This window comes from Nyctereutes procyonoides, unplaced genomic scaffold (genome assembly GCF_905146905.1).
Source record: "Nyctereutes procyonoides isolate TBG_1078 unplaced genomic scaffold, NYPRO_anot_genome, whole genome shotgun sequence".
NCBI lineage: Eukaryota > Metazoa > Chordata > Mammalia > Carnivora > Canidae > Nyctereutes > Nyctereutes procyonoides.
In genome coordinates this window covers 23,977,907-24,003,232 of record NW_026575030.1, presented here as the reverse complement: position 1 = coordinate 24,003,232, position 25,326 = coordinate 23,977,907, and the positions used below count along the sequence as shown (strand labels likewise).

At 41.9% G+C, this 25,326-nt stretch overlaps 1 protein-coding gene across 4 annotated transcripts in view; it reads right to left on the bottom strand.

The window, feature by feature from the left end:
- Positions 1-229: 229 nt before the first annotated feature.
- Positions 230-25,326, bottom strand: part of PARP9 (poly(ADP-ribose) polymerase family member 9) — a 36,798-nt gene continuing 11,701 nt past the window's right edge. For all 4 annotated transcript variants that reach the window (XM_055316435.1, XM_055316437.1, XM_055316436.1 and 1 more), the window contains 6 exons: positions 20,933-21,151; positions 17,421-17,481; positions 12,754-13,134; positions 8,056-8,192; positions 7,047-7,221; positions 230-1,051 (listed from right to left, as the gene is read on the bottom strand). In XM_055316435.1, the coding sequence (XP_055172410.1) occupies positions 672-1,051; positions 7,047-7,221; positions 8,056-8,192; positions 12,754-13,134; positions 17,421-17,481; positions 20,933-21,151 (1,353 nt within the window). In that variant the 3' untranslated portion in view covers positions 230-671. The remainder of the gene's footprint in view (positions 1,052-7,046; positions 7,222-8,055; positions 8,193-12,753; positions 13,135-17,420; positions 17,482-20,932; positions 21,152-25,326) is intronic.

Below are 25,326 nucleotides of genomic sequence, written 5' to 3'. Positions count from 1 at the left end.
CCGGGTCTCCAGGATCGCGCCCTGGGCCAAAGGCAGGCGCCAAACTGCTGCGCCACCCAGGGATCCCTAAAATAAATAAATCTTAAAAAAATAAGTCATTTGGCCTCATGATGCTTGAGTGGCATTGCTTGATATGGCTGATTCCAAACAGGATATCAGTAGAATATCAACCTTTTGATGTCCTTCCACTTTGAATAATGTCATTTTACATATAACTTTTCAAAGTCAGTTACTCATACAAAGGTGCTTTATTTTGATATCTCCAACAACATATAAGATTCTCTGGAAAATCAAAAATCATCAGGCTGCTACTCTATTATTTTAGAAAATAAAAAGGTATGGATTATATAATAGAGAAACTTCTTCATTATATGTAAAACATTTTTGCTGTTACCTATAGTAAAAGAGATGAAAGAGCATCCTGAAGGAGAGGGAGTGGTTCTGAGAGTGTTTGGATTGGGATCTACCCATCCCAATAGAGATGAAGACAAAGATGAAGACAAAGATGAAAGGATTAAGATGTAGTTTGTATTGGGTTCCTTCAATAACCTGATAGGTCCATATGTTCAACCCATATGACATTTTCAAACCAGACTTTGACTCACTGATGATCATTATTTGGATAGTTCCTCCAAAGCAAGCAAATGTCAGTTGTTAAAATGATGTGGAGCCTAATTGACAGAGCTACCCCTTGAGAATCTTGCTCCAGCCTGCTGTGAAGACAGCATCCTTGGTCCTGATGAGTGATCCTGTGGCCGTACATGATCCTGGGTGCAAGTCCACAAATACTGGGGCATAGCCTGAGTATCACTAAAAATAACAAAGGTTTCAGGGCTGGAGACATCATCAACCACACTGTCATGGATATCTATGTCTCCAGGACTCAACGGTGAGGGAAGAATATTTAACTGATGACCCTGACAGAAGGAGCCTGTGAGTACTTCAGCTTCAAACACATATATCAGTTCAGTTGTAGCAGATGTTTTCTTGATCTGGTCTGCTAGGTTTTTCAGGTTCTTGGTGAAGTATATACCAATTCCATATTTTAGGTCTGATAAAAGAAAACAAATTAAAAGATTATTATGATTATTATGAACCATATTGCCTATGTGGGTATTAATACATATTCTCTCTCTAGTCCTCCAAATAATCACCACCTCCTGGTCTCAAGTCCTTGTCTATTGCAAAAACACCTAAAGTCAATCTCTTCAGACAAATCATCATTGATGATGATCAGCATAATAATAGCTTACATTTAAATATACCCACCTTCCTTTTTACTCTCCTTCTTCCCTTTTTCTTTACATTTACTACAGATTTAATCGAATATTGTTGTAGGCTCAAGAGCAGCACTGAACCACAGAAGTAAGCCATATCTGCAACTTAAAATTTTCTAGTAGCCACAGAAAAAGGTAAAAAGAATCAGGTAAAATTAATTTAATAATTTTTATTTAACCTGTTATATCCAATATGTTATCATTTCAACATATAGTCAATATGAAAAATTATTAAGGAGATATTTTACATTCTTTCCTTCAGGTAGTGATCTTTAAAATCAGTGTATATTTAACATTTACAGCACATCTCGATTCAGGTGAACCACATTTTAAGTGTTCAATAGCCACGTGTGGCTGGTGGCTACCAACTGGACAATACAGCTCTAGGGCTTCAAAGAATGACTAGGACATGATCCCTATTCTCAAAAATTCACAAAGGGAGCTTCCCACATGTAAACGGTTAAAGCACAGAACAATTTTATGCAGAGAGAAAAGTATCTTGAGATAAAAATCAAAGATTTCTTTCCTAGAACATTCTTCTTGATCTTAGTTCCTCCACCGAGTTCTTGCTACTTATTTGTCTCTATATATCTCATATATAATTTTTTTAAGATTTATTTTAGAGGGACGCCTGGGTGGCTCAGTGGTTGGGCGTCTGCCTTTGGCTCAGGATGTGATCCCAGAGTCCCGGGATCAAGTCCTGCATCGGGCTTCCTGCCTGGAGCCTGCTTCTCCCTCTGCCTATGTCTCTGCCTCTTTCTCTGTGTCTCTCATCAATAAATAAATAAAATCTTTTAAATAAAAAAGATTTATTTTAGAAAGACAGTGCGAGCAAGGGGAGGGGCAGAAGGAAGGGGAGAGAGAGGCAGAGGAGAGTCCCTGCTGAGTGTGGCACATGACTCCAGGCTGGATCCCAGGATCCTGAGATCACGACCTGAGCCAAAACCAAGAGTCAGAGGCTGAACCAACTGAGCCACCCAGGCACACAATATAGCATATATAATTATTTTTAATCAAAGCATAGATTATGGTCTTGAAAGGTTTTCTGGGAGAGGAAAAGGGGTTTTTGAACCCTAAGTTCAAAAGCCTAAAGGAAGGATTCAGAGCATAGAGTTCATGCCATATGTAACAGAAGAGAGAAGGATAAAATATTCTTAGAACAGTTTTCACACTTCCAATTAAATAAAAGTTCTTCTGCCTGGTGGGAAGAGAAGAATCAGAGAGGACACGACTAGAACTCTTGGGGATTCTGAGAAGGGACTCACTTCACCGCCCCACTCCCTCAAGAGAGCCCTGGGAGTTAAGATGGTGCAGAACAAGAATCTCAGAAAAATGGGGAGGGAGAGACTTCCAGAGTAGAAGGGGCCATTCATTGCCCAACTCTAGTGGATGCAGGCTCCTCATCCAGCTGGCAGCTAAGTGGAAAGCAGCAGTGCCTGGGGATGACGTCCGGAACAGGTGAGGACTGCCACACAAGACCTTGCACTTCACCTTAAAGGATGGGCACACTCAAAAATTTCCTGTGCTACAGGAGGGGCACCAACCATGGTCAAGAGAGGAATAACCTCGGCATGTAAAACAGTGCCCTGTGTAGACCCTGAGAGCAAGGGGCACCATAAATTTAAGCACGGGAGGGTGCCAATGACCAAGGTGGTTTATCTAGCAGAGGACGTTGGAAGCCAGAGAACAGACAGCTGCAGAACGAGACCTCCCTCCCCACAATGCCTGTCACATCATCTACAGCACTCTCAGAAGAGAAGGAGGAGAAAAACCTTGCAGGAACTGAATTTTAACCCCAAAGGGGCTGAGACAACTCTGAAAATGACTGAGTTCCTCTTGAACCATCAAGATGGGAGTCTTCCCTGTTTGTAGACCTGGGAGCCTGAAAGGCAGGTGAAGTTCCATTTTAGAGCTGTGAAGAAGACAAGCCCCATACTGGAGTTCTGGGGACCTGTAGAGTTTGTACTTGGACTTACAGATACAGTAACAAAGGAATGTAGGAAGCAGCCCCCTGGGCCTGCAGGAGTGAGTGAGGGTGTCAGCCAGGAAAATGCCATCTGAGCAAAGTCTGGAAGAAGGAATAGGACTTTGCAGGGATAAAACGGGTAAGGAGGAAGGTATTCCAGAGGCATGAAATATCCCGCACATTTAGGAAACCCTAAGAAGTTCCTGGCTGAAGTGTGGAGGAGCACAGTGAGTGATGACCCTGGTGAGATAATGGGGGGTGGGGGCGGGGGCTAGGGCCTTACATGCTGGGCCAACCAAGCTGGAGTTCAACCCTGTAAGCAACTAGGAAGGCACATGGCAACTAGGATATTAAACAGGCACATGTGTTTTTAGCATGATAATTCTGGTAGCAGAGTAAAGGATAGGTCAACTAAAGGACAGGGCTGTGAGGCAAGGAAAGGACCTGGTCATCGTCTAGGCCCAGGGGAAGAGCAGCAAAGGCAGAGGAACAGAGAGGTGAGGCTGGGCTGAGAATGACACTGAGAGGGAACCTAAAAGGACTGTGTGACTGCCTGGACCTGAGAGGAAGGAAGGAACAGAAGATGGTAAAGTTTCCAGCTAGGAGACCCAGGAGATAGATAGTGATGGTATTAGCGAGGTTAGGGAGTATAGGTTGAGTGGGTGGGTGGGGGAAATAAAAGTGCATATTTCTTAGGGAAAAGCATGGCCAAGGTAAGAGTTCAGTCTGAGGTGGCTATAGAACTTCCAGGCAGAAATACTCCAAAGACAATGGGAAATATGGACCTACAGGTCAGGAGAGAAGAAGGTTAGAGATACAAATTTGTAAGTCATCCTAGAGGTAGGAGTTGAGGCTATAGGTATAGGTGCAATCACCCAGGGGGACATTGTAGAGTTAAAAAAAAAAAAAAACAGGGGGTGGGGTACCTGGGTGGCTCAGCAGTTGAGTGTCTGCCTTCACAGCAGGGTGTGATCCCAGGATCAAGTCCCACATTGGGCTCCCTGTGGGGGGCCTGCTTCTCCCTCTGCCTGTGTCTCTGCCTCTCTCTCTCTCTCTCTCTTTCTCTCTCAGTCTGCGTCTCTCATGAATAAATGAATAAATCTTAAAAAAAAAAAAAACAAGGCTTCCTTTAGAACTTCAGAAAATACTCAACAGATGGACTCACAGATTATAAAGGATAAGGGCAGGAACTCTGTGTGTTTTGTTTACTGTTGTATTCCTCCCACCTAGCACAGGGCCTGACTTATAGAATGTGCTCATTGTGGAATGAATGAATGAACCCAATAAAAAAAATACCTGCAAGCATGGTGGCTCCTTCTTGCTACATTCAGCCTAGCCCTACAAGCAAGAGATGAAATCAGAACTGGCTGGAATGCAAGCCAAGATAGAAAAATATATATATATAAAGATTTGTTAATAGAAGCCCCCTTTGCCTATAGTTGGCCATCTAAATTGACCAACAGTCCCATAATTCGGAACCTTGCAGGGAACCCCCTGCAAAAAAAGAAAAAAGAAAAAAGGCCAAGAGCCTTTGTACTCCAAATGAAAACTGGGTGAAAAAAGAAGAGTTGCAAAACAATTTCAGTGGTGATAAAAGGTCTCCTGGGTTTCTCAAGCACCTTTGGTTAAGCCCACTCACCAGACACGTCAGTGCAAGTCACATTATGGGCACTATCTTCCCAATAAGTCTATCATCTGAATTGCCTCAGGCAGTGGCTTTAAGCCTAGAGCTAGGGATGTGGACAGAGCACAGAGGCCAGTAGGTAAAAGACCAGAATCTTAAAGACTAGATGGAGACAAGACCTTTGGCTGGGTTTTAAAGACAGAAACTTGACCAAAAGTAAACAGGCTTCATGCCTGCAGAGGTTTTAAAGGAACTGTATTGCTGAAGAAACTGCAAGCCTGGCTGTCAGTAGCCTGGGAGCATTCTGGTCCCTGAGGCAATCCATGGACCCCTGGTAGGGAGCCGGCCTAGAAATGACCAAGGGCACCAACGCATATGGAAGATTCTTCCCAGAGTGCAAAACAAGGAAACAAGGGTCTTAATCCACTCCCTGAAGAGTCCTCACTATCCATGTCCAGCAGCAGGTGATTAGTGGTATGGACCAGTGACTTTCCTTCTCTCCTTTAGAAATGGGAGTTTTTTTTTCTCTTTATTTATTTATGATAGTCACAGAGAGAGAGAGAGAGAGGCAGAGACACAGGCAGAGGGAGAAGCAGGCTCCATGCACCGGGAGCCCGACGTGGGATTCGATCCAGGGTCTCCAGGATCGCGCCCTGGGCCAAAGGCAGGCGCCAAACCACTGCGCCACCCAGGGATCCCGAAATGGGAGTTTTTATTGCACTTTTCCTGTTCCTTCTCCTGGCACTATATAATGAGTGGGTTGGGGCAATTACTTTGCTTTCATGCTTTAAGAGAGGACATTTTGGACTTGAGGCTGATGATGAGACAGGGTGAGACTTTGGGGCTGTCTTCCTTGGGAGGTGGTGTATGTGTTCTTTAGGAAGAAAGCTCTGTATAGATGTCAGGCAACTAGCAGCATCTGCCACAGGACCAAAAAGAAGGCACTAGAGGAGTTGAAAAACTAGTGATGGTCTTAGAGTAGTTTAAGTAGGGGCAGGGAGTGGGGAATGCAGGAAAGCCAGTTATGATGGGGTCAGGAGCAAATAGAAGTTGTGAATTTTTAAGACTTTGTCAATAACCCTCTTCAGGTTACACTCAAAGACTTCTTGGTGGGCATTCATTTACCTATTTTTGTCCCCAGGAATTTTTCATGTTCAATTTTTACTTCAGGTATTGCTTAAGTTCTTCTGTCTGGGGCAAAGAGATGAAGATTACCAGACCCTGTGCTTTCTAGAAATCAAGACTTGGAGTTGGCTTCACAGCAAGGATCATGCTATATAGTTTGAAAGGTAAAGGTTCTTGCTCTTTAGCAGGAACATAGTCAATGGATCAGGTAAAACCAAGCCACATTGCTAGGTATTCTCCATGATTATTACTAAATTTCTTAGCCTCCTTTGGAGAGATCTAAAGGTGACAAAAATGGCCATTAAGTATGCACTATTGTTGTACAACTGAAAAAAGACACAGAAGCTACACATAGTAGAACTCCCATAGCTGAAAAGGATCTCAAGATGTCATTCACTTCACCTGCCATAAGATATCTAATTCATTCACTAGCTGTCTATAGGAAATGAAGAAGATGAAAGAGAAAAGTGCAACTTAAAAAATATATTTATTTATTTATTTATTTATTTATTTATTTATTTATTTATTTATTTATTCATGAGAGACACAGAGAGAGGCAGAGACACTGAGCAGGGAGCCCAAAGCAGGACTGGATCCCAGGACCCTGGGATCACGCCCTGGGCCAAAGGCAGGTGCTCAACCACTGAGCCACCCAGGTGCCCCAGAAAAGAGCAACTTAATACCAAGTTCAGGAAAATGCCCTTTTAATTAAGGGATGAAGTTTGGTAGTGGTGATAAAATTTTATGGAGATAAAAACAGCAACAAAAAGCTTCAAAGTGTTCTCTGCAGATAAAACACATAACCACAGAAAAGAGAAAACCAGTGAACTGTAGATCTTACTGCTAACATTTTCATCAACATTAAACCCATCAGCAACAAAACATATGAAGGACAAAAAATATGACCCTTCCCAAATAACTTTATCACTATATGCCAGCTGCAAGTGATTCCCCTCACCACAGCAACAAATACTATGCGTGGTGAGTCACCTGCTGAGGCCTGCTCACCCATCCCCACCTACGGAGGCCCTGAAGATGAGGGGCTGACACCTACCGCAGGGCACCGAGTACATTCTTTGAAAGCCAACTCTGCATACTGCTTCACAGAACTGGAAAGGAACTTGCTGAAACAACCTGCAGCTCACAGGTTTCCCATGTGTTCTCTCTTCCATCACTTTCTTCTTTTTTTGGAAGACAGCCATGAGAACGGAATTGTCTATTTTCTCCACCTATGACCCAAGTATATGAAAAACTGAAAAAAACTGGGAAAAAGTAAGAACCGCTATTTACATTGCTTGATACCCTGCTTCACACATAAAGGCTCGTATGTGCATATGGCGGCATGCAACTTGCATTTCATGTAGAGTGTTTTAAGAGTCTCTCCTGGCCCAACCCTCTGCTGCTTTGATTTGTCTCTTTAAAATTCCCTGTCCCTTCTTTGATAAATCCACTTAATAAAAATTCACTGAGCAGGAACCCCTGGGCTGCTCAGCGGTTGAGTGACTGCCTTTGGGTAAGGCGTGATCCCAGGGTCCAGGATCGAGTCCGCATCAGGCTCCCTGTGGGGAGCCTGCTTCTCCCTCTCCATGTCTCTCCCTCTCTCTCTATGTCTCTCATGAAAAAATAAGTAAATCTTTCAAAAAAAAAAAAACATTCAGTGAGCAGTCACTCCATGCCAGGCACTGGTAATGAAATGGTCAACAGTGTAGACACAGTTGTTGCCTTCTTAAAAGCTCATAGTTTAGTGAGAAGTAAAACTAGGTAAACAATTATAATATGGTGTGATAAATGCTATTCCATTTCTTTCATTTTGCTTCAAGACAGGCAGATAGGTTTGCCCTGAATCTTGATTGGTGCTTCTGTACATCCTGGCATCATCTCTACCTCCTTTCCAACTACACCCTTTGTGCCTGCCCACACCCCTGCCCCACTTTCTGTCTTAATCCCAGGGTTTTGGGCCAACAAGTAGCTGGCTTAGAGTCATCAGCGGGTGAATTATTCTTTTGGCTACAGAACCAAGTGATAGCAAGACGAATCAAATCTTTCCCTTAAATTAAGTATACCTTTATAACCTGCAAACCACAGTTTTCAAACAGTTTCTTCTGATCCTGAATTTCCTCAGCTGAAAGTTTTAGGCATCTCAGAAACTTATTCCTTTTCATTTCATCCTGATTTTTGGGTTGCCCATCAGTCCATTGTCCTAAAAATGAGTAACACAGCACTTTATCTCAATGCTCTGTGAGAGGACAGAGGGTTGTAAAGAAATTCAATAAAACAAATTATAGAAATTTAAAGGGGTGGATTAACCAGTTTACATTGTGAGCCTTATATGTTCAGGACATGCTAGGAGAGTACAACCTAATGAGAAGTCATAGGCTAAAAGAGGGGGTTAATAAATTTGTCCTCACATGGTTTGGATTATGAGGCTGAAGGGGTGAGAGAAAAAATATCATTAATGTATAATTCCCCCATCAATGTTGTAACAATGATATATAATTGTGTTGCTTATAGAAAATGTTTATATTTCTAGCCAGGATGCTCATCAACAAAAAGATACAGGCATGACAAAACATTAAGGTGTGATGAAAAATAGCATGACATTTACATAAAACTTCAAGATTTTTTAAAATTTTTATTTATTTATGATAGTCACAGAGAGAGAGAGAGAGAGAGAGAGAGAGAGAGAGGCAGAGACACAGGCAGAGGAAAGAAGCAGGCTCCATGCACCGGAAGCCCGACGTGGGATTCGATCCCGGGTCTCCAGGATCGCGCCCTGGGCCAAAGGCAGGCGCCAAACCGCTGCGCCACCCAGGGATCCCAAACTTCAAGATTTTCAAAAAGATCTCATATCTCAACTTCATTTGAACATCACAACACTGTCGCTGGAATAATTCACACACTTTTGCCAATAAGGAAATTGAAACTCGGAGAAGTTAGGTGACTTGCCCAGAATCACACTGGGCTTTCGCCAGGGCTTTCTGTAAGTGGCAAAGCAGAATGTTGGGTATATACATGACTCCTATGCCACCCAGCCAGAGAGAGGAGAATTTGGAGATTAAGAGTTTATGGTGTCCTTTCCTTCCTTTTTTTCCTTCTTTTGTTCCTTCTCTCTACTTTCCTACTTTTTTTTTTTTTTTAAATCTATGATAGGCACACAGTGAGAGAGAGAGAGGCAGAGACACAGGCAGAGGGAGAAGCAGGCTCCATACACCGGGAGCCTGACGTGGGATTCGATCCCGGGTCTCCAGGATCGCGCCCTGGGCCAAAGGCAGGCGGTAAACCACTGCGCCACCCAGGGATCCCTCCTACCTTCTTTTTTAAATTCAAGGGACACCTGTTATTGCCTAACAACTCCTTATTGGAATAAATATACATATAGGTAGACAAACAGAAACCCCCCAAAAGACTTATTTTCTTTCAGTTTTTTTTTTTAAGATTTTATTCATTTATGAGAGAGAGAGAACGTGAGCAGGGAGGAAGGACAGATGGAGAAGCAGACTCCCAGCTGAGCAGGAAGCCCGATGATGCCAGGCTGGATCCCAGGAACCTGAGATCATGACCTAAGCCAAAGGCAAACGCTTAACCAACTGAGTCACCCCAGGGGCCCCTCAGTTTATTTTCAATTTGACTTAAGCCCAAGTATACGAACATGACCTAATTCCTAGCACATTATTTAATTGAATGGGCTCAATTTAACCACAAAAAGCAGATTATAAATCCAAAGAAATTCTAGAGGGGCCAAGTTATACATCTGGAATGCGGGAGGGACAAAATTCCATAGCAGAGAAACTCCAATGCCAGGACATTGCAAAGGAAGAGATTATAAATTAAACCTCGAGAGCAACAGCTGACATTCATAACGTATAGTAACAGAGTTCAGTTCGCTTGAGTTCAGCAAACATTTACTGAGCTCTTATCACCTGTCTGGTGCTGGGTTGGGCATCAGAGACTCAAAAGATCCACAAACCGCTGCTGTCAGAAGCGCTCCTCAGGAAGCATTACAGTGGCAGCATCAAAGAGGAAATACCTAACTTCTATTAATTTAAAATTTTATTCTGGTGGATAGTTGATGATCCTTGTAGTAAAAACTCATTACAAATCTATCCATTTTGTTAATGAAGGTCTTAATTTGATTGAGAAGAGGGTGTGTAGGAGACTGAAACACTGCTGTAGAAAGATATGCTTAGTCATCAGCTATCAAAAATGCCACCTTGCAGCAGAACAAGGGACTTACAGGACTAACTGCCAATAGCTGGGAGAAGGAGTCAACGGTATGAATGCAGTTAGTTTCAAGTAATGCCACAAGCTTCATAGACCAGTCTTGTCTCTCGTTCTCCTGGGGAGCATAGTGCGGTCAGTTTAAATATCCACAGTCCTTAAGTTTCAAGAGCTAAGTAGAAATCATAATCTTTGGCCTCATCCTTGTGTCTTATTTTTGTCATTTTTTGCCCCCTGAGTTTTTCTAAGGAATGGAGATACAATATTTATTGTAAACTCCAACTGACTTTGACCATGTCTGCCTGAATTATTTTTACAAACAAGGTGCAAGTAAGGTGTTCTTTGAAATTTTACATCTGAATTTTTGTGCCAAACTCATCAACATTTCAGTGATCTTTCTACAGTATGAAACTGACCTTATCTCTGCTAAAATCCTTCAAGGTTCCCCCTTGTTTCAAGAAAAACTCTGAAATCTCATGTGATTTACAAAGTCTTGCTTAATCTAGACCCTGGTCTGATTGCTTGGAAGTTTCTTTACCTTATTAATTGTTATTTATTCTTCACTCACCATTTGTGACACCTCCTCTGAGAAGGCTTCCCTTGACCTCCCAAGACTGGGTTAGGTGTCTTAATAGGTATGCTGAGACCCAAAGCCAATGTCTGTGTGTAGGAGGGTTTCCCGTATACACAAGCAAGCAATTCTGCTGCTATCTACCCAAAGATAGCATCAGATTCCACAGGTTATGGGTTCAATCCTATAAGACTGCCCCCCAACACACATACACACACACACACACACACACCTCAGACACCAGTCAAAAGCCAGGTTGTTACCTGTGCTTCTGGCTGACTAGCTACAAACTAGAGGTTCCAATGACCTTCTCCTTGGATTCCAGACACCAGTTGGAAGTTCCGATTGCTACCTGTACTTTTGACTGGCTGACTATAAATCAGAGAGGTTCCCATGAGTTCCTCCTTGGGTTCAACTAATTTGCTGGAGAAGCAACACCTGGGTGGCTCAGTGATTGAGCATCTGCCTTTGGCTCATGGCATGATCCTGGAGTCCTGGGCCTGTTTCTCCCTCTGCCTGTGTCTCTGCCTCTCTCTCTGTCTCTCATGAATAAAATAAAATCTTTAATTTTTTTAAATAAAATCTTTAATTAAAAAAATTTGCTAGAGCAGCTCACAGAACTGAGGAACATGTTACTTACTGGATTGCTGGTTTACTGTACAGGTATATTACTCAGGAACAGCCAGACTGAAAAGTTGCATAAGGCAAGGAAGGAATGGGAAAAGGGGGCAGAGCTTCCATGCACTCTCCCAGCAAGCCACTCTCCCTAGCTCTCCATGGGCTCACCAACCTGGAAGCTCTCTGAACCTGTCTTCCTGGTTTTTTTTGGAGGTCTGTTACCTAGTCACGCTGATTAAATCATTGACCATTGGCAAATGATTCAGCCTCCAGCCCCTTCCTTAGATTGTTGGGCTGGGGGATACCAAAAGTTCCAATCCTCTAATCGTAGATTGGATCTCCTGGTGACCAGTCTCCACCCTTAGGTGCTTTCCAAGGTCCCCTCCTATATGTAACAAAAGACACCTTTATCACTCTCAACACTTAGGAAATCCAAGGGTTATGAGAGCTGTAAGCCAGGAATGTGGACAAAGACCAAATATATATAACAAATATGTTTTGATCACCCGAATGACCAAATATACATTCTAAATGACAGCATCACAGTGCCTGTCCGAGGTGCTCTCATAGAGCACTTTCACCCTCTTTCATAACGAACCTGCTTGCATCTCAGTATCCTCAATTAGATTTTGGGTAGAAACAATGTCCATCTTATCACTGTATCTCCAGCAGCCACCAGGATGCTTGGCACATATCACAGATAAAATTTACATAAGTCAAGTAAATAAATGAAATAAACCTCTGTTTCCCAAGGTGGCATTTACAACAGTAAATTTTTCCTAGTTAGCTCTTGGGCTATGTTAAAAGGATCTCTCCAGACCCAAATCCCAGTCATCATGATGAATTTTGCCCCACTGAATGGGAGATCCTTAAGTGTACTTCACAGTACAAATGAATAATTTACTTTGGTGAGCTCAAAGTAATTTCAACTTTCCTAACGCTGCCAGCAACAAATACGTAGCTGCAATAAAATTCAAAGAAATGAATTAATCAAATGGAATGTGTCCATATTTGAATGCTCTATTTGTAGAATTAGGGATGTATTTTTCTCCCCCAGAACCAGGGCTTGCGTTGCCTGAGGCTTTCCCATTTAATTGCCTCTCAAGCAACCCAAGTCAAGTAAATACAATCTTGTGTGTGTGCATTGTGTGTGTGTGTGTGTGTGTTCATTTACTAAGTAACCTTGCTGGTAGAAAGAGAGTAAAAAAATGGTTATAAAAGTTTATGGCCTAACACAGAACCAGCATGTTTGCTCTCGCTCCCATACTATCTCTGACCCACATACATAGAGCAGATGCACTCACACCATAAGGAATAGTTGCAAGAGCTGACTTTCCAATTTAAAGTTACTCACCTGACAAGCTCCAAAGGGCTAGCTCCTTTTCTCTTGCCATTTCCTCTTGGACTTCACACAGCATATGTTCAATGTTCAGAACAACCTCAATAATGTCAGCTTGGGCTCCTTTGATCTCTAAAATTGCCTTTTCCAGACTGATAATCTCTGAGATAGAGACCCTTAAGGTATTCTGAAGCTGAGTCAAAACGTCATGTTCCTTTTTCCCAAGGTAGAGGATATGATTATTCTCAATGATATGTGGATTCTGGGGGCTCAGTATCCTCTGGATCCACGCTTGGGCCTCCTTCATCTTTTCCAGGTTGGATCCCATCAGACTGATTGCAGGAGATTTAGGTTTGAGCCCATTTTCTCTTTTCTCCTCTCTGGTCAACTTGGGGACTGAAAAGAGTATCATAAACATCCACAGAAGGCAGGTGGGTTTTAAACCAGAGCAGAACAAAACACTAAAGCGAACATTTGTTTCGAGGATATTGTGACTGTTGCCAGCAGCAGCAGATTCAATTACGTGCGTACCTCTAAGAGCTGTGCCAGATATGAAGGAAATCTAAATGTATGGTTTACAGCCTCCTTGAGAACAGAGTTTAGCCTGTAAGGGGTCGGCTTTATCTTGCCTTGCCCCTGCTATGTTGCTTTTGTCAATTCACAGGTGAGTTCATCTTGTGATATCAGCCTAGATGTTAACCATCATAGTCATACCTCAGAGCCATAGATCGGGTTCCAGACCACTGCAATAAAGTGAATGTTGCAATCAAGCAAGTCAAATGAATTTTTTTTTGGTTTTCCAGTGCATATAAGAGTTATATCTACACTATACTGTAGTCTACTAAGTATGCAATAGCATTATGTCTAAAATAACACTGTACATAGTTTAAAAATACTTTGTTGGGGATCCCTGGGTGGCTCAGCGGTTTAGTGCCTGCCTTTGGCCCAGGGTGTGGTCCTGGAGTCCCAGGATTGAGTCCCACATCGGGCTCCCTGCATGGAGCCTGCTTCTGCCTCTGCCTGTGTCTCTGCCTCTTTCTCTCTCTCTGTGTCTCTCATGAATAAATACATAAAATCTTTAAAAAAAATACTTTGTTGCTAAAAAATGCTATCATCTGAGCTTTCCATGAGCCATAATCAGGATCACAAATCACAACAAATATAACAATGAAAAAGTTTGAAATATTTCAAGAATCACCAAAATGTTATATAGAGACATGAAGTGAGCAAATGCGGCCGGAAAAATGGTACCAACTTACTTGCTTGGCGCAGTGTTGCCACAAACCTTCAATTTGTAAAAACAAAACAAAACAAAACAAAACAACTCCAAACACAAAACAGTATCTGAAGCATGATAAAACAAAGTACCATAAAATGAAGTATGCCTTTATGTTCCACTGACTGAGATTTTCCTTAACCTCTGCTCCTACCGACTTTGAAATCAAACATCTCTGAAAGCCATAGAGCTTAGAGAGTGAAAATTCTTTTAGAAAAATATGTATTTCTGATTATAAAAATAACACATTTTTGAAAAATTAGAAAATTATCCAAGTATCATGAAGAAATACCCATAACTCTACTCTCTGGGGTTCCTCTTCATGTCTTATCTGTATGTAACAGGACATTTTACACCACAGAATTTGGAGCTTACCAGCTCCTGCTGCTTGACATGGTATATCCCAGCAGAAAATGTCAAGGAACTTGATTCCAACCCACTCATGTGTACCCCTCTCTATAACCCCCCTCCAAAAGGAGCAAAGATATATATAAAGAAGTAGAATCTCTGATGGACTATAGTAATTCTCAACCCAAATTGCAAAAAAAAAAAAAAGGTTAAAGGGCAATAGACTAGATGAGAGGAAATTCATAGGTGAGGCAGTATCTAGAATTATATATTGAGAATTCTCTCGGGCGCCTAGGTGGCTCAGTGGGTTGAGTGTCTGCCTTTGGCTCAGGTCATGATCCTGGGGTCCTGGGATCAAGTCCCCCATCTGGCTCGCAACTCCACAGGGAGCCTGCTCCCCCCTCTCCCTCTGCCTGCCGCTCTCCCTTCTTGTGCTCTCAGTCTCTGTGTCAAATAAATCTTTAAAAGAAAAAAGAATTCCCTCAAATTATCAAGAAAAAGGAAGAACACAAATGGCCTATATATGTGTGAAAAGATGCTCATCTTCACTGGTAATCAGGGATATGAAAAATTATCCACCAGACTGGTGGCAAATCTGACAATATCAAGTGTTGGGAACACTTGATATAGAGCAACTGGAACTCCTGTATATATCTATGATGAATGTAAAACTGGCACCACTACCCCCACAATTATATATTGTGTAAAGAGATTTTTGTACATGTGTTTCAGGAGGTATGTATAAGAAAGCTCACATTTTCGTTTGTAACAGCAAAAAACTGGAAATAACCCAGACGTCCTTCAATAATGGAATATTGTTATACCAATGAAAAGGAGTAAACTTGAGCTATTTGGATGAATCTCAGAAGCATATTTTGAAGGGGAAAAGTAAATTGAGCACTTACTATGTTCTAGGCATCGTTCTAAGTGCTTCACATAAATTATTTTGTCTGCTTTTCACAATCTTATGATATAAGTACTATTAACAGCCCCATCTTGCAAATGAGGAAACTTATTCAGAGTTATTACGTTACTTGCCCATGGTTATTAGGACTAATAAGTGGTGGCCATGGAGCTAGCAGGGGTGGGCACTCTGCCTCTAGCACTCATGTGATTCTGCTCCCCGTAAGCAATCTGAGGTTAGTAGTGGAAATTAGCATCCTTCCCCCTGATAGAACAGTTGGGTGGTATCGGGAACTGTGAAACAGTATCAGGAGAGAGACCTAGAAGTAAGAGAGGGTCTGAGAGAAAAAAAGAAAAAGCCAATGGTTTAGACAATAGAAATGACAAAGGGTTCTTAAATTGAAGGCATAGGGGTTTTGTTTGTTTTTTAACCCTTCCCCTGCCCGGGAATTTATATTGCTTTTTAGGAAAAAACTAGAAACAAAATATGGTGATACTTCATTTACCCATCATTACTGGGAAAAAAAGAATTGTTCTTCTGTGTAACTCATTCTTCAGATCACTAAAGGATACACTTCTAGCACCAAACACATTAGTTAAATATTTATTAGTTAAATGACTTTTTTAGTTTATTAGCTAAATATTTCTAATGAAAACACATTTCCCTGCCTTCCTAAATAGTTTAACTTTTCCTTCATAATCTGAGATCATCATCATTAACCGTTATTGTCAATTATTGTCCTATGCTATAATTACAATTCTTTTACAGGTGTTCTTAAAAATGACTGAAATCAAAGGTAACGCCTGGCCCTCTTATGCAGACCAATCACATAGAGACATTTGTATGTTTCTTTTCCATATTATCCTCACCTAAAACTCCTATCTACCTTTTTCCCTAGATTCAGGGTGGTTCTCTACCCATGCACTGCATTTGTTAGCTGCTGTGGGTTTTCTTCACCTTGGGTGCCCCAACCCACCAGCTCTAGCCATTGAAAATCCACCATCCTCAAAGCCCAACTTAGAACCACTTGTCCAGGAAGTTACTCTTGATGCCTTCAGGTCTGAATTTCTCCCTCCTCTGGGCCCTGTGGATCCTCTCATTCATTATTCTTTGGCCTTCATTTAATGCTTTGCAATTTACAGAACATTTTTACATGCATAATCTCCAATTATCCTCACAAAAGTCTGTTATTATCATTGTTCTACAGATAAAGATTCATAAGAGGCACAGTCACAGACCACAGCTCTTCAAGAATCCTCCTCCTTCATATCCAGCACTGCTGGACCACTGCACATCCATAAGTGAAGTCTTCTATTAAAGGGTATAGCAAATCATTGGGACCCTAGTGGGAAATATCCTAGCAGTTTCTATTGCTGGTCGAATGTCTAGTGTTTTTAGAATGTTCTTAGAATACTGTAGAGTAAAAGACTATTATTTCAGAAGTATACATCCTAGTTGTCATGAGGTATTTCCAATTCCATCGACTCAAACTTCACTAAAGGATAGGAGTTATAAGACAAATTTAATCTTTCTCCAACATCAATCAGGATTAGTTTAGTCCAGTGATCCCCAAACCTAGTTCAGCAGCAAAACTGATTAGGGAGCCACTGAAAAATATACATGCTTGGCCCAGATGGAGAGCTCCCAAATCAAAATCTGTAGAGTTAGGGCCTATCCATATTTCTGTTTGTTTGTTTAAAGTTTCAGTTATTATCCCAGGGATTACTCAGGTATGGGGAGTGTCAGGTTAATCCACTTATTATTATCTGGTATTACTGAGATATGTTTTCTATCATGGCTAATGAGTAATCCTATTTAGATGTAACCTCATTCAGAGCAAAAAGCGTAACAGGCTTAGTCAGCTTATGGAGGGCAGAACTTAGAGAAAAATTATAGACCTCTGTCTATGAATGAGCTACCCACACTGTGGATTACTCACTGTGGCTTAGCCTCTCTATTCATAACATGAGACTGAACTGGGCAAAAGTAGAATCACGTTCAGATACTGAGCCAGTTAGTATCTGAATAAAAGCACAGTGAGATATATTTGGCTTATTTCTTATTCTTGTCCCTTCCATTAGTTCAGATGATGAAAAATAGAATGAGACTCTGTTGGGTGGGCTCTACTTCCAAGCCCATGAATTTCTTACTCACCACTGTAATTATTGGAATGATGTAGCTTGGACTTATTCTTTGCCATTTCAGCGCTGAAAGTCTATCAGAAGCAAAAGAGAGCAGAGTCATAAGTGGGGATTTCAGGCAAAGTCAACAAAATCCCTCTTTCCACCTGCATATACCACACTTGGCCTTATCCACTCTGTCAATCCCCATCCCCACTGCCACAAATCTACAGCAGTCCTAGGGAACAGCAGTCACAGCACCAAATTACGCAGTACCACGAACTATTAGAACACCTAGGGGAAACGAGTATAGGAAAACCAGAAAGAAAACCAAAATCTGGTATAAAAGAAAAAAAGAATGCATATCCCAAGGCAAAATATAATCATTCACTCATTCCACAAATATCAATGCTCTGCTTATTACATATTAGACACTGAACCAAAGGTATGGCTATGTCACTGAAGACAAAAATGGGCAGATGCTCTTGTAATTAATAAAACAGAGACTTATTTAAATAAGTTATGTGCACACCAAGCTTTGTCTGTAGATTGAGTAAATGATCAATTCTTGTTAAGTGCCTAATAGTGAACCTGGCACATAATAAGCATATGTGAGCTATTGTTGTAATTATTTTTTTACGGCAATCAACAGACAAAGATTGGCATGTGTTGCCATGCAGACCCTTTAACATAGAGTCCATTTGAAAAAACGAAATGTCTGCTAGGGTTTGGAATGACTATACCTACTAACTCTTTTGTTTAAAGTTGGTTCAGTTGGCAGTGATTACTTCATTGGAAAGATGGTAAATAACGAGGAGGAGGCTAGATTTTTCTACAGTTTCTCCTTAGCACAGTGCCTGGCTGATGCAATACATGGCAGATGTTTTTATTAGCAATGCCTAGGGGAGCTCTCAGATTGTGGGTGATCTTTATAATTTTTTGAATCACCACATACATTTTTGTTTGTGTATTGAAGAGAACAGAACTTTTCTAGAAGCAATTAATTTTCCCTTGTAGGAAGATGCCACTTCCTGAGCAGTTCAGGGATGTGCTCAGGGCATCTATCTGGGCCCATCGATAGTGTTTCATTTTGTCTGGAAGGTGAGCTACTTCACTGGGTAGATTTTGCAGGTCAGCTGTGGATGAGACACAGTGGTGTCCTGGAGCTGGCTGACATTGGCTAATGAGAGCTCACCATGAACATCTCTTCCCAACTCCACCTTCAGTGATGTCACATTCACAGTTTGAAGTCAGCAATGAATACCAGCAAACAATACAAACCTCCCTGGGTCTAGTCAAGCAGCAAAAGGAATAAGAACCTATACACTTGTTCCAGCAAAGAGCAAAAGCTAGAACAAGTATAAGTTCATTTTCTTGTAGGGAGAGATGAAAATGGCATCCACTGACCTCGAGACAGACTGAGAGGTGGAAGAGTGAGAAGTCAGAGGACTAGTGTTCAGAGCCACTCTCTCTGCCAGACACTGAGCAAGACCCCTTATATCCAAACCCCAGACATATGCCTGGAAAATTGTCCTAGCCCTTGGATGTTGCTATTGGCAGAACCAGAAATCTGTCTTGAAAAACTATTTTAAGCTGCTGTAACTTATTTCATTTCCTTTTTTTAGTCTTCCTTAACATCATGACAGTCCCTTCTCAAAGTGCCAGCTAAGCAAGAAGAAAGCACAGAGATGGTACTTTAAAGGCAGGACAGCACAGCACCACATACTCATTACGGGGAATATATCAGGGACCTTTTCACACGTTAGAAACTCAGCTTATGGGTGCCTGGGTGGCTTCGTGGTTGAGCATCTGCCTTTTGCTCAGGGTGTGATCCCAGGGTCCAGGGATCAAGTCCCACATCGGGCTCCCTGTGGGGAGCCTGCTTCTTTCTCCCTCTGCCTCTTTCTGTGTCTCTCATGAATAAATAAATAAAATCTTAAAAAAAGAAAGAAAGAAACTCCACTTACTCTGCCCATTCTAAAACCAAAAGCTAAGATGAAGCAAAAACTAAAGAAGCTAGACACACAGACGTCTGCCCTCAGACACAGGGACCCACTCTCCTACACACAATCCCTCCAATTTGTATCAGACCACGATGGACTTCCCTCTGAGGTCACCTACAGAGAAGTTAAACAAGAGATTGAATTTGGGGACAGTACTGGGGACACAGAGAAAGTAGCCAAATGTACCTCTGCTGTGAAATAATCTAATTGGGAAGAAAAGATAACAAACAAGTCACTTGGTTTCGTACTCAGGTCAGCATTCCATGAATCACAGTTCATTACAGCTGATACAGTGGCTCCTCTTCACAGAGGGCTTACCTGTGGGCCAGGTAACGTTGTAAGTGTTTTATGTGTATTAACTCATTTAATGTTCACAACAGCTCCATAGGATGGTGGTTATTATTACCACTTTACTTTTTTTTTTTTTTTTTTGCAAATAAGCTCTGTGCCTAAAGCGAGGCTCGAACTCACAACCCCAAGATCAAAAGTTGCATGGTCTATGGACTGAGACAGCGAGGGGCCCCTCTTATCCCACTTTAAAGATGAGGAAACTGAAGCACAGAAAAATATATTAACTTGCCCCAAGAAGTTGACTGATTGAAGAGGAGAAGACAAGGAATTTGTCTTAAATATGTTGGATTTAAGAGGACAATCAGATAACCAAGTGGAATGAGGGAGGGTTAGTTATATGGGTCTGAAGGTGGCTCACAAAACAGAACTTTGCAGAAATTGTAAGAATACTTATATTCTCAGAGAGGGAGAGAAGAGAGAAGAGCAGAGGAAGGATGAAAAAAAATTGGAAGGTTAAAAAAAAAAAGAAAAAAGAAACTGGAAGGTTGCTTACCTTTGAAGAGCAGAGTTGAGAATGAAGGCGGCCAACAAGGGAAAAGAGGGAAGTTAGGTAGCTGGGTAACATGGCTTCTTCTTCTTCTTCTTCTTCTTCTTCTTCTTCTTCTTCTTCTTCTTCTTCTTCTTCTTCTTCTTTTTTAAAGATTTATTTATTTATTTATTCATGACAGACAGAGAGAGGCAGAGACACAGGCAGAGGGAGAAGTAGGCTCCATGCAGGGTGTCCAACGTGGGACTCGATCCCGGGTCTCCAGGATTACACCCCAGGCCGAAGGTGGCACCAAACTGCTGGGCCACCAGGGCTCCCATCTTCTCCCCTTTTTTTTTTTCATTTAAGATTTTATTTATTCATGAGAGACACACAGAGAGAGGCAGAGACATAGGCAGAGATTCTGAGAAGCAGGTTTTCTGCAGGGAGCCTGAATCGGGACTAGATCCCAGAACCCCGGGATCACGACCTGAACCAAGGCAGATGCTCAACCACTGAGCCACCCAGGTGCCCCAACATGACTTCTTTACAGACATTCTTCACTAGGTTGGAGGTGGGCAATTTAAAAAAAAATTAAATTTACCGAGTTAGAACATCACTGTGCTGTAAAGTGCTTAGCTCACGTCTTAGGCTGGCGATACTACATAGATGTTATCAAACGACAGAATGAATGGACCATAGGACATTTCTCTAATATTAACTGACCTTATAGGTCTCCAGTTCTTCTGGAAAGATCACAAAATTTGCAGTTAATTGTTTTTTCAAATGGTGCTTGGCAAAATTTAAAACTTCACCAAACATGATCTTGGCTGCTACATTGTTCGGAATACCAATGTTTCCAGTCCCCAGGGCGGGGAAGGAAATAGAAGTTTTATTTAGTTCAAGGCATTTCTCCAAACATTCCTTCACCGCAATTCTCAGCACCTGGAGGAAAAACAGATGAGCCTTTGAGTCCAAATAAAACCTCCCTTGCCCCTTGGATCCTGCCCATACTTTGCAATGCCGATCTCTATTCTCCCTAAGGGTCGTGTCCATGCCTCCTTAGAGAGCAGGGGAAGTTCCCCTCCATGGGAACCCACTGCAGACTTAGGTTAGATGATGAGCAACAGAAGTAATCTAGGGCTCTGTCTTATGCTCTTCAGGGTATTGGGATCCGATGATTTCTCCCAGTTCATAAGGCCTTGCCCATCTCCCTGGGTCAGAGAGCCAACCACCAATTTATCGCCACTTACTTGCTGCTTCCAGGTTGAAACAAAGAGCTCTTGGAAAAGTTTAATAAAGGAGACAGAGGGTAAAGTAAGTAAGCAGCTCTATCCAACATCTTTAAGATACGTCCGAATGTCCTATGTGATTGCTTCTGGAGAAGTGCTAACATATTTGGCAGACTTACACTTTGCATCAATGTTTCAACATCCAAACTGAATTCTAGTACAGGATGGTTGCCTGTGAAAGGGCCTTGGAAAACTCAGGGGGCAGAGAGTGACTAGAGCGCCAGTGTGGGATTAGAGGGCTCTCAGTCAAAGGAGGGCCAGAAATGGTGACAAAATAGAGAGAAACAAAGGTAGAGAAGGGGACTGTCTCCCTCTCTCCACATTTGAGTGGGTCCCACCTACTCTTTTATGTGTGGCAAAGTTAGCCGGAAAGCCAATCTCTACCACAAGCATAGGTAGGAAGACACCCCAGGTAACAGATTTACCTGGAGTAACACTGGAAAAGGAATCCCAGGACCTCCTGGCATTTAACTGATGGAGGGAAATAGGGAGAGGTGAAATTCCAGGTCTGCTTAGGGAAAGGCCAACAGGGTCACAGAAGGGTGAGGTGAACAGGTGTGCTAGCTGAGGCAGCCCCCCCTTTCCAGGTCTATTTACAATATGCCGGCTTAAATTTTTTTGAATTTTTATTATTTTTTAAAGATTCTATTTATTTATTCATGAGAGACACACACAGAGAGAGAGAGAGGCAGAGACATGGGCAGAGGGAGAAGCAGGCTCCATGCAGGAAGCCCGATATGGGCTCAATCCCAGGACCCCGGGATCACGACCTGAGCCAAAGGCAGATGCTCAACTACTGGGTCACCTGGGTGCCCCCAGCTTACAATTTAGACATGAGTTAGGTAATATTGTAAGCTAACTTTTTTTTTTGAAGATCTTATTTATTTATTTGAGAGAGTGAGAGCACTAGCAGGGGAGAGGGGCAAAGGAAGAGGGAGAAGCTGACTGCCTGCTGAGCAGGGAGCCTGACATGGGGCTCAATCCCAGAACCCCAGGATCATGACCTGAGCCAAAGGCAGATGCTTAACCTACAGAGCCAGCCAGGTGCTCCTGATCCACTGCTTCTAAGAATGTCCTTCTTTTGCACATCTTCACATTGCCCTAATGCAATTACCTCCTGTGTCCACTTCCACACCAAGTTGGCATGGTATGTTGACTTGCTAAATCTGGCAACCACACTCAAGCGCCATTTCCTTCCTCCATGAAGACTTACCCAATCTCCCCATGTGGAAGGCATCTTTCCCCTTGGGGCTTTCATGCTTCTTCAAATGCTCCTCTCTAATTGCAGTGATTGTTTTTCATCTTAGATTCAGCTTGTCTGGATTTGTTTTTTTTTTTTAATAAATTAATTTTTTATTGGTGTTCAATTTACCAACATACAGAATAACCCAGTGCTCATCCTCTCAAGTGTCCCCCTCAGTGCCCGTCACCCATTCACCCCCACCCCCCGCCCTCCTCCCCTTCCACCACCCCTAGTTTGTTTCCCAGAGTTAGGAGTCTTTATGTTCTGTCTCCCTTTCTGATATTTCCCACACATTTCTTCTCCCTTCCCTTATATTCCCTTTCACTATTATTTATATTCCCCAAATGAATGAGAACATACACTGTTTGTCCTTCTCCGATTGACTTACTTCACTCAGCATAATACCCTCCAGTTCCATCCACGTTGAAGCAAATGGTGGGTATTTGTCGTTTCTAATGGCTGAGGAATATTCCATTGTATACATAAACCACATCTTCTTTATCCATTCATCTTTCGATGGACACCAAGGCTCCTTCCACAGTTTGGCTATTGTGGACATGGCTGCTAGAAACATCGGGGTGCAGGTGTCCCGGCGTTTCATTGCATCTGAATCTTTGGAGTAAATCCCCAACAGTGCAATTGCTGGGTCATAGGGCAGGTCTATTTTTAACTCTTTGAGGAACCTCCACACAGTTTTCCAGAGTGGCTGCACCAGTTCACATTCCCACCAACAATGTAACAGGGTTCCCTTTTCTCCACATCCTCTCCAACATTTGTGGTTTCCTGCCTTGTTAATTTTCCCCATTCTCACTGGTGTGAGGTGGTATCTCATTGTGGTTTTGATTTGTCTTTCTCTGATGCCAAGTGATGCAGAGCATTTTCTCATGTGCATGTTGGCCATGTCTAGGTCTTCCTCTGTGAGATTTCTCTTCATGTCTTTTGCCCATTTCATGATTGGATTGTTTGTTTCTTTGGTGTTGAGTTTAATAAGTTCTTTATAGATCTTGGAAACTAGCCCTTTATCTGATACGTCATTTGCAAATATCTTCTCCCATTCTGTAGGTTGTCTTTGAGTTTTGTTGACTGTATCCTTTGCTGTGCAAAAGCTTCTTATCTTGATGAAGTCCCAATAGTTCATTTTTGCTTTTGTTTCTTTTGTCTTCGTGGATGTATCTTGCAAGAAGTTACTGTGGCCAAGTTCAAAAAGGGTGTCGCCTGTGTTCTCCTCTAGGATTTTGATGGAATCTTGTGTCACATTTAGATCTTTCATCCATTTTGAGTTTATCTTTGTGTATGGTGAAAGAGAGTGGTCTGGTTTCATTCTTCTGCATGTGGCTGGCCAATTTTCCCAGCACCAATAATTGAAGAGACTGTCCTTTTTCCAGGGGATAGTCTCTCCTGCTTTATCGAATATTAGTTGACCATAAAGTTCAGGGTTCACTTCTGGGTTCTCTATTCTGTTCCATTGATCTATGTGTCTGTTTTTGTGCCAGTACCACCCTGTCTTGATGACCACAGCTTTGTAATACAACCTGAAAACTGGCATTGTGATGCCCCCAGATATGGTTTTCTTTTTTAAAATTCCCCTGGCTATTCGGGATCTTTTCTGATTCCACACAAATCTTAAAATAATTTGTTCTAACTCTCTGAAGAAAGTCCATGGTATTTTGATAGGGATTGCATTAAACGTGTAGATTGCCCTGGGTAACATTGACATTTTCACAATATTAATTCTGCCAATCCATGAGCATGGAATATTTTTCCACCTCTTTGTGTCTTCCTCAATTTCTTTCAGAAGTGTTCTATAGTTTTTAGGGTATAGATCCTTTACCTCTTTGGTTAGGTTTATTCCTAGGTATCTTATGCTTTTGGGTGCAATTGTAAATGGGATTGACTCCTTAATTTCTCTTTCTTCAGTCTCATTGTTAGTGTATAGAAATGCCATTGATTTCTGGGCATTGATTTTGTATCCTGCCACGCTACCAAATTGCTGTATGAGTTCTAGCAATCTTGGGGTGGAGGCTTTTGGGTTTTCTATGTAGAGTATCATGTCATTGGCGAAGAGGGAGAGTTTGACTTCTTCTTTGCCACTTTGAATGCCTTTAATGTCTTTTTGTTGTCTGATTGCTGAGGCTAGGACTTCCAGTACTATGTTGAATAGCAGTGGTGAGAGTGACATCCCTGTCTTGTTCCTGATCTTAGGGGAAAGGCCCCAGTGCTTCCCCATTGAGAATGATATTTGCTGTGGGCTTTTCGTAGATGGCTTTTAAAATGTCGAGGAAAGTTCCCTCTATCCCTACACTCTGAAGAGTTTTGATCAGGAATGGATGCTGTATTTTGTCAAATGCTTTCTCTGCATCTAATGAGAGGATCATATGGTTCTTGGTTTTTCTCTTGCTGATATGATGAATCACATTGATTGTTTCACTAGTGTTGTAAGCTAACTTTCTTAAGATAACTTGGGACAACAACACTTTCTCTGCCTTTCCGAGTGGTAAAAAATTAGGACTAACCCACTTACCAACCTTTAATAAATGTAATGACATGATGGGAACTCAGCAAAGACTACACAGACGGTGGAACTA